The 13,000-nt window shown below is 36.9% G+C and overlaps 1 protein-coding gene across 22 annotated transcripts in view; it reads right to left on the minus strand.

The window, feature by feature from the left end:
- The window catches only part of WDFY3 (WD repeat and FYVE domain containing 3), a 281,234-nt gene that overhangs the window by 89,912 nt on the left and 178,322 nt on the right, over positions 1-13,000 (minus strand). For all 22 annotated transcript variants that reach the window (XM_060417370.1, XM_060417369.1, XM_060417383.1 and 19 more), the window contains 7 exons: positions 10,944-11,134; positions 9,592-9,744; positions 6,357-6,430; positions 6,112-6,273; positions 4,623-4,717; positions 1,230-1,350; positions 683-900 (listed from right to left, as the gene is read on the minus strand). In XM_060417370.1, coding sequence (XP_060273353.1) covers positions 683-900; positions 1,230-1,350; positions 4,623-4,717; positions 6,112-6,273; positions 6,357-6,430; positions 9,592-9,744; positions 10,944-11,134 — 1,014 coding nt within the window. The remainder of the gene's footprint in view (positions 1-682; positions 901-1,229; positions 1,351-4,622; positions 4,718-6,111; positions 6,274-6,356; positions 6,431-9,591; positions 9,745-10,943; positions 11,135-13,000) is intronic.

A 13,000-nucleotide genomic window follows, 5' to 3' on the forward strand; every position in this document is an offset into this window, starting at 1 on the left:
ATATGAATAGGAATGTATATATTAGTTCACATGAATCTAATATAGGAAACCATAATTTTCTATTATTATTTAAATGCTCAGTTCAATGTTGTAAACAGGATAGAGTCAGTGAGCAGAGAGTAAGGAGCTTTGGCTGACATTCTGATGAGCTTAAATCTTGAGTGGTAATATAACATAACTGTTAGAACCATGGGCTTTGGATGAGTGACTTGGACTCAGATTTTGACACTTCTTAGCTGACAAGTGACATTACCCCTATGCCTTGACTTCTCATCTGTAAAATGGGTATGACAGTATTTATATCTCCTAGGGTTACTGTAAAGATAAGTTACTATGAAAATGAAAAGTGAAACTGGCAAGGAATAAGCACGCAAATTATTGATTGCTACTATTAATTCCATTCTGATAATTTGTAAATTATTTACTTATAGGTCAGAAAGGAAACTAAACAAAAATAAATCATAAGACAATTACTTGAGTTTTCACATCTTGATATCCTGTCTTTGACTTCAGTTTGACTTGCAATTAAAAATTTTTTTTTAAATTTTATGCTTTTTATTCTGTCATTAAAGTTCTTGACTCTTAATGGTTGTTAGATAAATCAAACAGTATAAGCTTACCTAAAATTTAAAAATACAACACAAAGCTCATTTCAAAGCAGCCCACTATAAAAGTCTCATACCTAATACAGTTCCGATCTTATTTGTTAAGACGGAATCTGTCTGCTCCAGCCAGCCTCCACCACTGAGTCCCTCCTTGAACTTGATGAGAATAGACTGATTACTCAGTAGGACAACAAGAATCCGCATGGCTGCTGTGACTGTGGTAGAATGCAAGTGTTCTTCCATAAACATCATAATCCAGTCAAAACCCAGCGTCCTGACCAGCTCTTCACAAGCTCTATTCAGACAGATGGATTAAACAAAACATTAATTTCAAGGATTGGGATTTCAAATTAAAAAGAAAACTAAGACCAGCTTTTGTTCTTGAGATACTATGAATTTCAGGGTTTTAAAAAGAAATCTATTAAAAGTCAGCAGCAAACAAGATGTATACTTATAGTTAATTCATGTAGCTGTATAGCACAAACCAACATGACACTGTAAAGCAATTATACTCCAATTAAAAAATAAATTAAAAACAAATCAAAAGCAAATCTTTCTTTTGTCTATAATGAATTAACTAGTAAAATCAACTATTACCATCAATTCTCAAAAGATTTTACTTACTGCAAATTAATGCTTGTCTTTTCTTTAGATGTGTAAACCAGTTTTAGTAAGATATCCAGCAGTCTGTTCCTCAAAAGTATAAGATTAGCAGATACAAGACCTCCAAACTCTTCTTCAGTTCCTGCAACGAAAAGAAATACATTAAATTGCCCTAACAGGTAAACTAGGATTAAAATATCCAACACTGGTCTAGGAAATATCACTGAAATATATCTTTCAGAAAACATTTTCTCTGAGTACTTTCCACTACAATGAACACAAAAAAAGGGTTTATTAAACGTTTCTCTTTAAAATCATTAAAACTGTTCATTTACTTATGTGTTGGCTGCTCAGTGGTATCTGACTCTTGGTGATCCCATGGACTATAGCCCACTAGGCTTCTCTGTCCATGGGATTTTCCAGGCAAGAATACTGGAGTGGGTTGCCATTTCCTTCTCCAGGGAATCTTCCTGACCTAGGGATTGAACCAGACTCTCCTGCATTGCAAGCAGATTCTTTACTGTCTGAGCCATCACGAAAGTTTATCTAAAAAAGGGACAGTAAAGACTGTGAACCCTTTTTTATATTAATATTCCTTTCTTGTACTTATAGGGCAAAGTGATCAAATAAGGATCACATGAACAAAAATAACAATGCAAATCCTTAATTTCTAGTTCCTTTTTAAATAGCTAATTTTTTCAAATTTAAAAATGAAAAGAGGAAGCATCAATTATTCAATAATTATAATACATAAAGGAAAGCTAGACTTAAATAGCACAGACCAGAGAGAAAGGCACAGAAATGTACCAGAGAACTTGGGGAAGGAAGGGAGGAAGGCAGGAAGCCTCTGGCTCTCAGTGGGTAGTCCTGGAAGCACAGGGCCTGGGATCCATGGCCGAGTGTTCCAGGCCCAACTCTGCCACATCGAGCTGTAGGTTAATAAGTCACAATAAACATGCCTCCTTTTCTCTAATATATAATTGAAGCTCAGGCTAAAATTGAATGACCAAGGTTATATGCTTTTACTTGCTCGGGCATGGGACCATTTTTACCCTTAAACACTTGTCTTTTAAAATGCTAATTTAGTGACTTAATCACTGGGGAGGGTGCTTTACGTTTACCAAGGGCAACTCGAGATTCCCTCCCCTTCTAGCAGGCAAACGACTGGTAATTTACAAATCGCCTTATTGAAGGCATACCACACAACTTACACTGACTAAGGCATTACTTCCTTTCAGTTTTTTCTTTCGATAAAATGACAATCTACACAGAAATTAAGAATTCTCCTTGGTTTTTATGCCTAGTTTTTTCACTGTCAGTTATGTTTCCCCTAATTTTCAGATACAGTTTTAAACAATGAACTCAATGAAACTTTCAGGTTGACTTCTTCCCATTCAAACTGATGGTTTACTCCCCACTGTACTGCCCTTTCATGCTATTTATTTTATTTTGCATTAATTATTGTATCATTGTTCAGCATTATTTAAATCACTTGTTTGTAGGTGTATCCTGAAGACTGTATAAACTATTTGAAAGAAAAAAATTATGGTTTTAATTTTTGGGAAACATTATACGTAAGACAGTCTAGTCCACACAAATAATTAATGTCATAGACTAACAAGACCTGCAAATCCTTTTGGCTTTCTCTAGTTTTTCAAATGGCAATGAATTGATAAGAAGAACACTAATCTAATCAGCTTGGCAGATCAAGAGAAAATTTTCCTAATTTATACATCCCTGCTACTATGCTCTCATAAAAAACATTTTTTTTATAACACTAGCTGTAGTTACAGAATTCAATGATCAGCAAGAAATATGGAGACTACAGAAATATTTTTTCCTGTGTCTTTTTTAATACTTGAAATAAATCTGTTTTATACTTTCAAAGATTTTAAAGTACTCTCCTTTCTAATTCCTATTTACTTGGTTTATATTAATTCAGAACTTAGAAATAATCCTTGTATATTGAATTGATAGAACAACGCAGTGGTTAAAAGCTTAGAATGTTGGTTTAGAGTTGTAGTTACTGATCTCAATGTCCAGTATGGAGACTAGAGAAATACTTTTCCTATATCATTTTTTTATACTTGAGAAATAAACATGTTACATAGGTCCACTAAGATTTTAACAGTAGTCTCCTTTCAATTCCTATTTACTCAGCTTATATTAATTCAGAACCTGGAAATAATCTTTGAATATATGGTAGAATAACGCAGGGGTTAAAAGCTTAGCATGCTGGTTTGGACTACTATAGTTTAAATGCAGTGATGTGATCTCAGTAAATTGCTTTTATTTAATCTTTCTAGACCTCAGTTTCCTCACTTTTTGTAAAACTGGTAATAATAGGACCCATTTCACAGGGTTGTTATAAGATTACATAGAGCAATTAAAATTGCCTGGAAAATACTAAGCACTAAACAAGCATTACCCATTGATTTGATCTATATGCTTCTCACCCACTGCTACTTTGCTTTACCCAAAGAAATACCAACTTTGTTCCAAATGAGTAGGAAGTAGGTGGTTACCAGCTTTATATGTTCTGCTCTGTGATTTGCAGGAAGTTAGCCTCTCAAATCTCTTAGTTTCTCCTTTGAAAAACATAATTAGACCACTTTCTCTTCTTACTCATGAAGCACCAGAGAGGCTGTGCTCTGAATGATATAGCCAGTTTGGAAGAGAACTCCCAGATGGATAGGGTTGTGAGAGTTTTAAAGGAACTCTTTTATGTGACATGACTGGGGAAGAATGTAACAGGATAATGATGTAAATAATGCTGAATAAATGTAAAATACTGTGAATTTAATCACAGGTTAATTTAAAAGGTCCTTTTAGTGTTTTCCAAGCACAACTCCCAATCTACAATACATGATAGGAAAACTACATTCGAGCAAGGGAAAAATATGCTTCAAAGGAGGAAAGTTCATTAAAAAAAAGTGGTTGTCATTGGCTCAGGAATTACAACTTACAAAAATTTTGTTTTACACTTACATGATTCTAGTAAAATGTTCTCTCCTTCAATGATTATTAAATATTTAACAGGGAAATTAAAATAACAGTAATACAGATACAATTCACTTTGGTAAGAATCTGTGTTTCTGAAGATTTATATAAATTAAAAAAAAATAAGGTTCAAAAATTATACCGGAAGAATTTATTGTTTAAAGGAACATTGCTATAAATCTTGTAAAAATTGGAAAGATTTTATTTTTAAAGCAAATTCACGCCCTTATTAAATTTGTAGGTAATTCTGTATTTCTGTGTATTGTAGAGGCTTGGTCTAAGACAATACATCTGTGAAAGATCAAGAAAAGTAATTCAACGAGAAAGGTAAAATAACAGTGTCATACAATTCAGGTCTAACTTGTGTCAGAAGAAGGCACAGTAGTTAGGTTCCAAGCTCCAGAACTGACTCACCAGTGTCAGGCTTCTCTTCATGGTTTATTTCCATAACTACAAACTTCTCACAAACTGCAAAGGTTGGTAAAGTAGAAGAAATGAACTGGCCAAACCTTTTAATACAAGAAAAAGGAGGTTATAGATTTTATTTTTTCTCTCTTCAAAACAAACAGGACACTAAGAAATAAAAAAACAAAGAAATGAAAACCAAGAGAACACTTCTTATTTTAACTGATCTTTTATAGATTTTATGTGACTGTGTTTCAGCTGCTTCCCCTAGAACTGTTGCAATTAACACTAGAACAATTAACATTAATATGCTCTAATGTTTTAAAATACATACAGGGAAAAAAAAACTTCATCAGAAATATATGAGTCCTTTAATGCACCTATCCAAATTATTTCAAAAATTCAGCAGTATGGTCTCAAATAAAAATGTCCTAACATTACCTATATGGATCTACTGTAGCCTAATAGTTAAGTCTGGGTTTTGAAAATACGGGAAAGATTAAAATCCTAGCTCTATCAGTTTTTAATCATGTTACTTGGGGCAAGTAGCTTAACCTCTCAGGGCTTTAATTTCTCAATCTGTAATGTAGAGAAAAATAAAAGCCTGGATAGGTTACAGTGAAAATTTTAGCAAAGTAATCATCATAATACCAGGATAAGACCTACATAAATATTACTACTAATAATGACAATCTCCAAATTAACCTTTCAACTCCAGTTTTAGATCTGTTGCCAAGTTAAAAAAAAAAATGCTTTCAAGGTAACTGAATATAAAGTGAGTGATTTACATGCTGCACCAATTGGAGACTACTTTACTGGGATTACCCTAGTCAGCGAGTGTGATGTCATCTGTAATACTTGAGCAGTAACATGACAAGAGGTGATTAAGTGCAGTTAAAAGCAATTTTCTATTTGGAAAATAACTTAGGTAGTTTTTTTCTCCCATTTCTAGCCAAGATGAGAATTCTCAAGTGCCTATTATAACTGCTCTACACATCCTCCATAAATGTGCCTGAAGCCATATTTCACATTAGCAGCAAAATAACACTCATGTTAAAGAAAAGGTATGAATATGCAACAGTAACATACTATCATCAGTTTGGGTGATAAAGATCAAATACAAAAGACACGGCATGTCCACTGAAGATGTGTACGCATGTGCATATGTGTTCCTGCACATACCCTTGAGCAGCAGCAAAGCCTGGTCTTGGAAGAGGGCTGGGGACCAGGAATTCCTACACTGAACACTTTTATGTCCAGGGCAAACAGTCTTACTGAACTAATTCTCACACCCATTCTCCCAGAATTCTATTAGTCACTAGTGGCAACAACTGGTTTGCAAGATACATGCCTATTTTCCATGATCTACAAGTATCCTGAATAGTATTAACTTTGCAGGTATTATCCAGGCATAGGAAGCAATTACATTCACCTCAATCATCTTAATCTCATTGGTACTTTCAGTGAACAAACCGATGAACACAGAAGTTTTCACTACCTGAGTAGATCATTGCTGTTGGGGAATCCCTGCAGTAAGAAGCTCAGCACGTTACTAATAGCAGCAATGGTAGGCTGGGATAGAGACATATCTCGAAGAGTCAGTAGCAGCTTTGGGATTAGCTGGAATTCCCTCATCAACTTGGCATTCTTTGAAGCTTCACTGTAAGAGAAAGAAGATTTTATACACTATACTGGCATCACTTCTGTAACTGAACAACTAACAATTTAGATATCAACCAATACCTGGACTCTGTGAGCAATTCAATAAAGTGTTCAAATAGCGAGAGATGAAGTTCATATGGAGCATGGAGCCAGACCTAAAATAAAAATGAACAACAGTGGTATATTTAGGGTTAAAAAATACCCCAAATCGCAACCAATAAACACAAATGCAGTACATATAACTTATTCCACTTAGACAAATTAGATAAATTAATTGAATATAGCCACTTTCTTAGTTTTTACTTGCTGTCACACTATAAAACTGCTGTTATATGGGACTTCTGTTTCTGTTCATACAGAGATAATTGCTACGAAAATAACTCTCCTAGAGTAAACAACTAGAAAGGCAAGATCTACAGAAAATCTCTCTGGGCTCAATGACTGAATACTATTAGTGAATACTGAATATAACATACTGAATAGAATGATTACTGGATACAAAAACTGTATGGCAGGAATCCTGTGTAGGTCCAAAACTGGAAATAACCAATGCAAGGTAGCATCACAAACAATTCCTAAAACTCACAAAGGGCTGGGACTGGTCTGCACTCCCACCAACCTGTGTAGAGACTTCAAAATACATGGGAAGGTTGGGAAGAGGTCTCAGAAGTGTAATACCTTAGTAGGAGGGCTAAATAACCACTAAGGATGAATGAAAGTCCATCCAAACAAAGCTTAAAAAGATGTTTCAAAACTGCAATGCCAGAGCAAAGCCTCGCTAAGAAAACAAAGTAAAATTTACCAATCAACAATGTAAAAGTTAGCATCTGATCAACAGTTACCAAGTATGCAAATAAAAGGGAAAATATGAGTCATAAGTAAGAGAAAAAAAAATCATTACAAATAGGCCCAGAAATGACAGAGATGGTAGAATTATCGTGACCTCGTTTTTTCTTTTTTAGTTGCACTGGGTTGTTGCTGTGCAGGCTTTCTAGTCGCGGTGAGCACGGGCTACCCTCTGTAGGGGTGTGCAGACTTCTCACTGTGATGGCTTCTCCTGTTGCAGAACACAGGCCGCACGGGCTTCAGTAGTTGTGGCATGTGGGTTCTGGAGCATAGGCTCTGTAGCTGCGGTGCACAGGCTCAGTCGCTCCGTAACATGGGGATCTTCCCGAACCAACGATTGAACCCATATCTCCTACACTGGCAGGTGGGTTCTCTACCACTGAGCCACAAAGGAAACCCTCTGCATACCTTTATCTCCATGCTTTCACAAATTTTTTACTGTCTATTTGCTTTTCTCATCTAATGCACTAAATGCCTTGAGGCATGGACTCTTTTATTTTTGCATTCCATGGACGGAGGAGCCTGGTAGGCTGCAGTCCATGGGGTCGCGAAGAGTCGGACACGACTGAGCGACTTCACTTTGACTTTTCACTTTCATGCATTGGAGAAGGAAACGGCAACCCACTCCAGTGTTCTCGCCTAGAGAATCTCAGGGATGGGGGAGCCTGTGGGCTGCACAATCTATGGGGTCACACAGAGTTGGACATGACTGAAGCAACTTAGCAGCAGCAGCACCTAATACAGTGCTGGGCTCAAACATATTAAATAATTATTTTCTAATAAAACGAGAGGTTTGTGTATTAGAATTTGGAATATCAGGCTGAGAAATGTGTACTTTACTGTGTAGGACAGAGCACTGAAAATTTTTAATAAGTTACATGATTATATCTTGGAAAGAATGAGGTGAAAAAACATGTAAAACGGACTGAAGAAAGGGGAAAAGAAGTGATCGCTATTTCAGTAAGAGGAGAACTGATTAGGGGTTGGATTAGGATGTAGCAGGAGAAACAGAAAACACAGGAAACATGAAATGCGGAAGCAGAATCTGCCTTAATTTGTGCTGTTTATAAACACTGAAGAAGGAGGAAGCTCATTTTTCAATTTCAAGTCTCACTGAATGGGAGAATTGGTGGTGCTACTAATAGAAACAGAGGTTCAAAGGAAGAACTAACTTGGGGAAAGGATGTTACGTTCAGTGCAGGTGTTGCTGGGACACGGAAATGGAAACATTTAGGAAGAAGTTAGAAATACGTCTGGATTCAGATATTAAGCTAACGATTTAGGTTTGCAAGTCTCCGTAGACATGAGCCTGTGGGGCTGGGTGAGAATCTAAAGGAAAAAGAACACCACAGAGGGAAAGGATAAAGAAGTGAAGATGGACACTTTTCAAAGTAATGAAAATTTCATACTACGTAGGAGACACAGGTTCCATCCTTGCATCAGGAAGAAAGAAACGGCAACCCACTCCAGAATTCTTGCCTCAAAAATCCCATGGACAGAGGAGCCTGGTGGACTACAGTCTAGGGGGCCACAAGAGTCGCACATGACCTACCGACTAAACAACCACAAAATGAAAATTCCATCACCAAAAAATGATGGGGAAAGTAGTGAACAAGATAAAGAGGCAGGTGAGTGATGCCTAAAAGCTGACAAGAGGAGGACATGCGAGAAAATGGAAACATGGAAACGCAGTATCATATGCTGTGGAGGCTGGGGTACCAAGAGCAGAGGAAAGCCATGAATTTTTATTTAGAGGGGTGCTGCTAATAAGCTTCCATATAAAGTTTCAGTACAACATTTATGCCACACAGTCTTTAAAACAACTGACAAGATGGAGCTTATGAAAGTTACAAAGATGATTTAGGGCCAGACATCACAGCAAACTCTTGAGTACTAGACACTATTCTGGGCTGTAGGGATACAAAGATGCAGACAGACATGATCTCTGCCCTTGTAAAGCTCCCAGTCTTGCGGGAGGAGATTTTATATAGTGATGTGAGTGCAAAGTGCTGTGAACAAGAAATTAAAGACAGAAAGAATATGCGTGATTAAGTGGTGCCTTGAGAGGACAAAGTGGAAGCTATTATGGTAGTAAGTCAGTAGAAATAAAAATCTTGTTATTTTGCTGAAATGAATATTTCACTATACAGCTATTAGTAACCAAAATTTTTTTTTTGCTGAAAATGCGTCTGCCTCATGTCATGCCAATGGCAACAGCAAATTGACTATAGTTAGGTATATGCATTACACCATTTCACTGTTATACTATTGGTACCATGGATTATCCCTGGTAAAAAGCACAATCACTACTCTGTTTTGTATGTTTTACTAATGACATTAACGTGAGCATCATAAAATTATAGAACAAAAACATGTCTTAGAAAACTCTTTCATAGTTAACTCTATAAATACACCAAATAAGGAATCAGTTCATTGATTATGTATTACCAGTTAGTGTTTATCTACATACTTCAAAATCACAAAGTAGATCCTGGAAAGCTGTTGAATTTGGAATAATGGAGGTCTCATGTCCACTGTCAACAGTTCCCACCAAGGAAAATGTGAGATGGAGAATGTGGCTGTTAAGAAGGGAGCGTTTCTTCTTAAACAGCATTGCCAGCAACTGAAAGAAAATACCAATGCTTGCTGATCAATCATCGTACACACACAGACACACACACACACGAGAACCCTAAGTAGAGCAATTCTTGAGACTTCTACACTGATTTCTAATCTTTCATCATGATAACATAGTATTATAGGAAATCTGAAAATCAGGGTAATCCCATTATTCTCTTATTAAACTATCCACTTTTATATAAACTCTACTTGTACATAAATACCTTGAGTTGCTGTTGCCATCACATGTATATAATTTTCTACTCCTGTTCTCTACATAACATTTTGTCAAAAGGATTGTTTTCTTTTGCAACACTGTCTCCATAACTACAATTTTAAAAGGCTGAATGATATATGGAATGGATATAGTATTATTAGTATTAGTCATTCTCATATTATTGGAACATTGAGATTATTCCTATTTTTTCATGATAGACAATGCTGCAACTGTTATTTTGAGAGTTTCGCAAAACAAATTAATTAAATTAATTAAATTACATTAAATCTACTGAAAACATTATAGTAAACATTATCTACTACCAATGAACTAACTGCTAAAGTTAGAGAAGGCATTTATACTTCATCTACCCTAGAGGAATTTAATCTTGACCCAAATACTTTTGTCTCTTGTTAAAAGTAACTTTGCACCTAAACCTAGCAGAGACTGTAAATACATGAACAGGGCCTATTTTTAGTCTCACTTGTGTTTTCAGGACTAGCAATGACAAACTTAACATACAGTGGCTCTCACATCCCCTAGCTAACTAACACGGGAGGGGAGGGGGTAAAAGATGACATGGTGTGAAGGAGAAAGACAAAGAAAACCAGGAGAACCTGGAATTATGACTGATTTAGCCATTTCTAGAGCAAGTGATAATACGATCCTATTTCTTTTTCTTTTTCCCATGCTGTGGAGCATGGAAGGAACCTGTTCCCCATGCAGGGGAAGCTCGAAGTCTCAACCACTGGATCACCAGCGAAGTCCTGACCCTATTTAATTCCTATTGTCACAGAGAAAAATAGCTGAACTAACAACCCACATTCTTATTTGAAACATGTTTTATTTTAATAAGAACTACCAACTTTTAAAGTTTACTTGGACCAAATAATTCTTCCAGAGTTTGAAAAAATATGAATTAACAATGAAAATTATAAGATTTGTAATGCAAAGTAAAGTGAAGACCAAGCTTTATTGTTACAAACCTGGTAGCCCCGGATTCTTTCCATTTCTTTGCTGGCTAGTGGGTTACTCTTGACTACACAAACCAGGGCCTTGACTGCTGCGTACAGCCCTTCCACATCAGAAGCCATGGCCACCAGGCCCAGGATGGCTGCGGCTCCACCAATGTACTGCAAAGTAGTGGCAACAGGCTTAGGAACAAATGTTCTTACTCCTGATTAAAAGACAGTGGAAAATAGTTAAAATAAATTCCCCATTGTAAATAAGAACTGAATACATCATCTTAAGAACTATTCATTTATTATGCATTATTTGTTTTCAGTCACTAAGCTGCATCCAACTCTTGTGACCCTATGGACCATAGCCCTCAAGGCTGCTCTGTCCATGGGATGTCCCAGGCAAGAACACTGGAGTGACTTGCCATTTCCTCCTCCAGGGGATCTTCTTGACCCAGGGATTGAACCCTCATTTCCTGTGGCTCCTGCACTGGTAGGCTTGAGAAGCCCATAAAAAAGTCAAACAAACCACATTCAACATTATTGCTCAAAGCTTCTCTCAGTTACGTAATATGAGTAACTACATCGGTAACCTTGAAAAGCATGGTAAACACAGTATTGGAACTAACTTTGTAATAATTATCTACGTTCTTAACTTTTTTTTTTTAAGGCATTGTTTGAATGTCATCTGCCTACTGATCAAAATTGAGTTTCTTAAAAAAACAAAGCCAATATGCATTTTATATTTCTGTGTGTCTTGTAGCATTCACAATGCTTTTATATAGCATGGAGTTGGATTTTGAAAACTACCGTCTAAGGTAATTAGGGCCAGCATTACCAGTTTATAGATAAGAAAAATTGACATCCACAGAGTTCCAATGTCTGGCATAAATCCACAGTGACAGGTGAAGGGTTAGAACCTAAATCTTTGAGCTCTTCACTCACTGCTTTTTCTACTATACCACAGATCAAGAAGCAATAGTTAGAACTGGACATGGAACAACAGACTAGTTCAATACTGGGACAGGAATAGATGGAGGCTATATACTGTCACTCTGCTTATTCAACTTCATATGCAGAGCACATCATTTGACGTGCCAGGCTGGCTGAAGCTCAAGCTGGAATCAAGATTGCAGGGAGAGATATCAATAACCTCAAATATGCACATGACACACTACCCTAATGGCAGAAAGTGTAGAGGAAGTAAAGAGCCCCTTGATGAAAGCAAAAGAGCAGAGTGAAAAAGCTGGCTTAAAACTCAACATTCAAAACATTAAGATCATGGCAAACGGTCTCATCACTGTGGGAAATAGATGGGGAAAAAATGGAAACAGTGACAGATTTTATTTCCTTGGGCTCCAAAAATCACTGTGGATGGTGACTGCAGCCATGAATTTAAAAGTCATTTGCTTCTTGGAAGGAAAGCCATGACAAACCTAGGCAAGGTATTAAAAAGTAGAGAAATCACTTTGACAACAAAGGTCCGTATAGTCAAAGCTATGGTTTTTCCAGCAGTCTTGTACAGATCTACGAGTTGGACCATAAAGAAGGCTGAGCACCGAAGAAATGATGCTTTCAAACTGTGGTGCTGGAGAAGACTCTTGAGAGTCCCTTGGACGGCAAGATCAAACCAGTCAATCCTAAAGGAAATTAACCCTGAATATTCATTGGAAGGACTGATGCTAAAGCTGAAGCTCCAATACTTTGGCCTCATGTGAAGAGCTGACTCATTGGAAAAGACCCTGATCCTGGGAAAGACTGAAGGCAGGAGGAGAAGGGGACGACAGAGTATGAGATGGTTGGATAGCATCACTGAAGAGTTTGAGCAAGCTCCAGGAGTTCATGATGGACAGGGAAGCCTGGCGTGCTGTGGTCCATGGGGTCACAAAGAGTTGGACACAACTGAGCAACTGAACAACAACAACAGTGCTGCCGTATTTTTGCAAAGAATGTAGAGCAGAGCTCAGGAAATATCTCCTGAGCTGAACAAAGAATTACCATGGGCTTTAGCATAAAGGAAACTTTTAGCAATACAATATGGTCAAAAAAGAAAAAGTTCAGAGACGTGGACGCTGATTGAACAA

The sequence above is a fragment of the Ovis aries genome, chromosome 6 (assembly GCF_016772045.2).
Source record: "Ovis aries strain OAR_USU_Benz2616 breed Rambouillet chromosome 6, ARS-UI_Ramb_v3.0, whole genome shotgun sequence".
NCBI classification, from domain to species: Eukaryota; Metazoa; Chordata; class Mammalia; order Artiodactyla; family Bovidae; genus Ovis; species Ovis aries.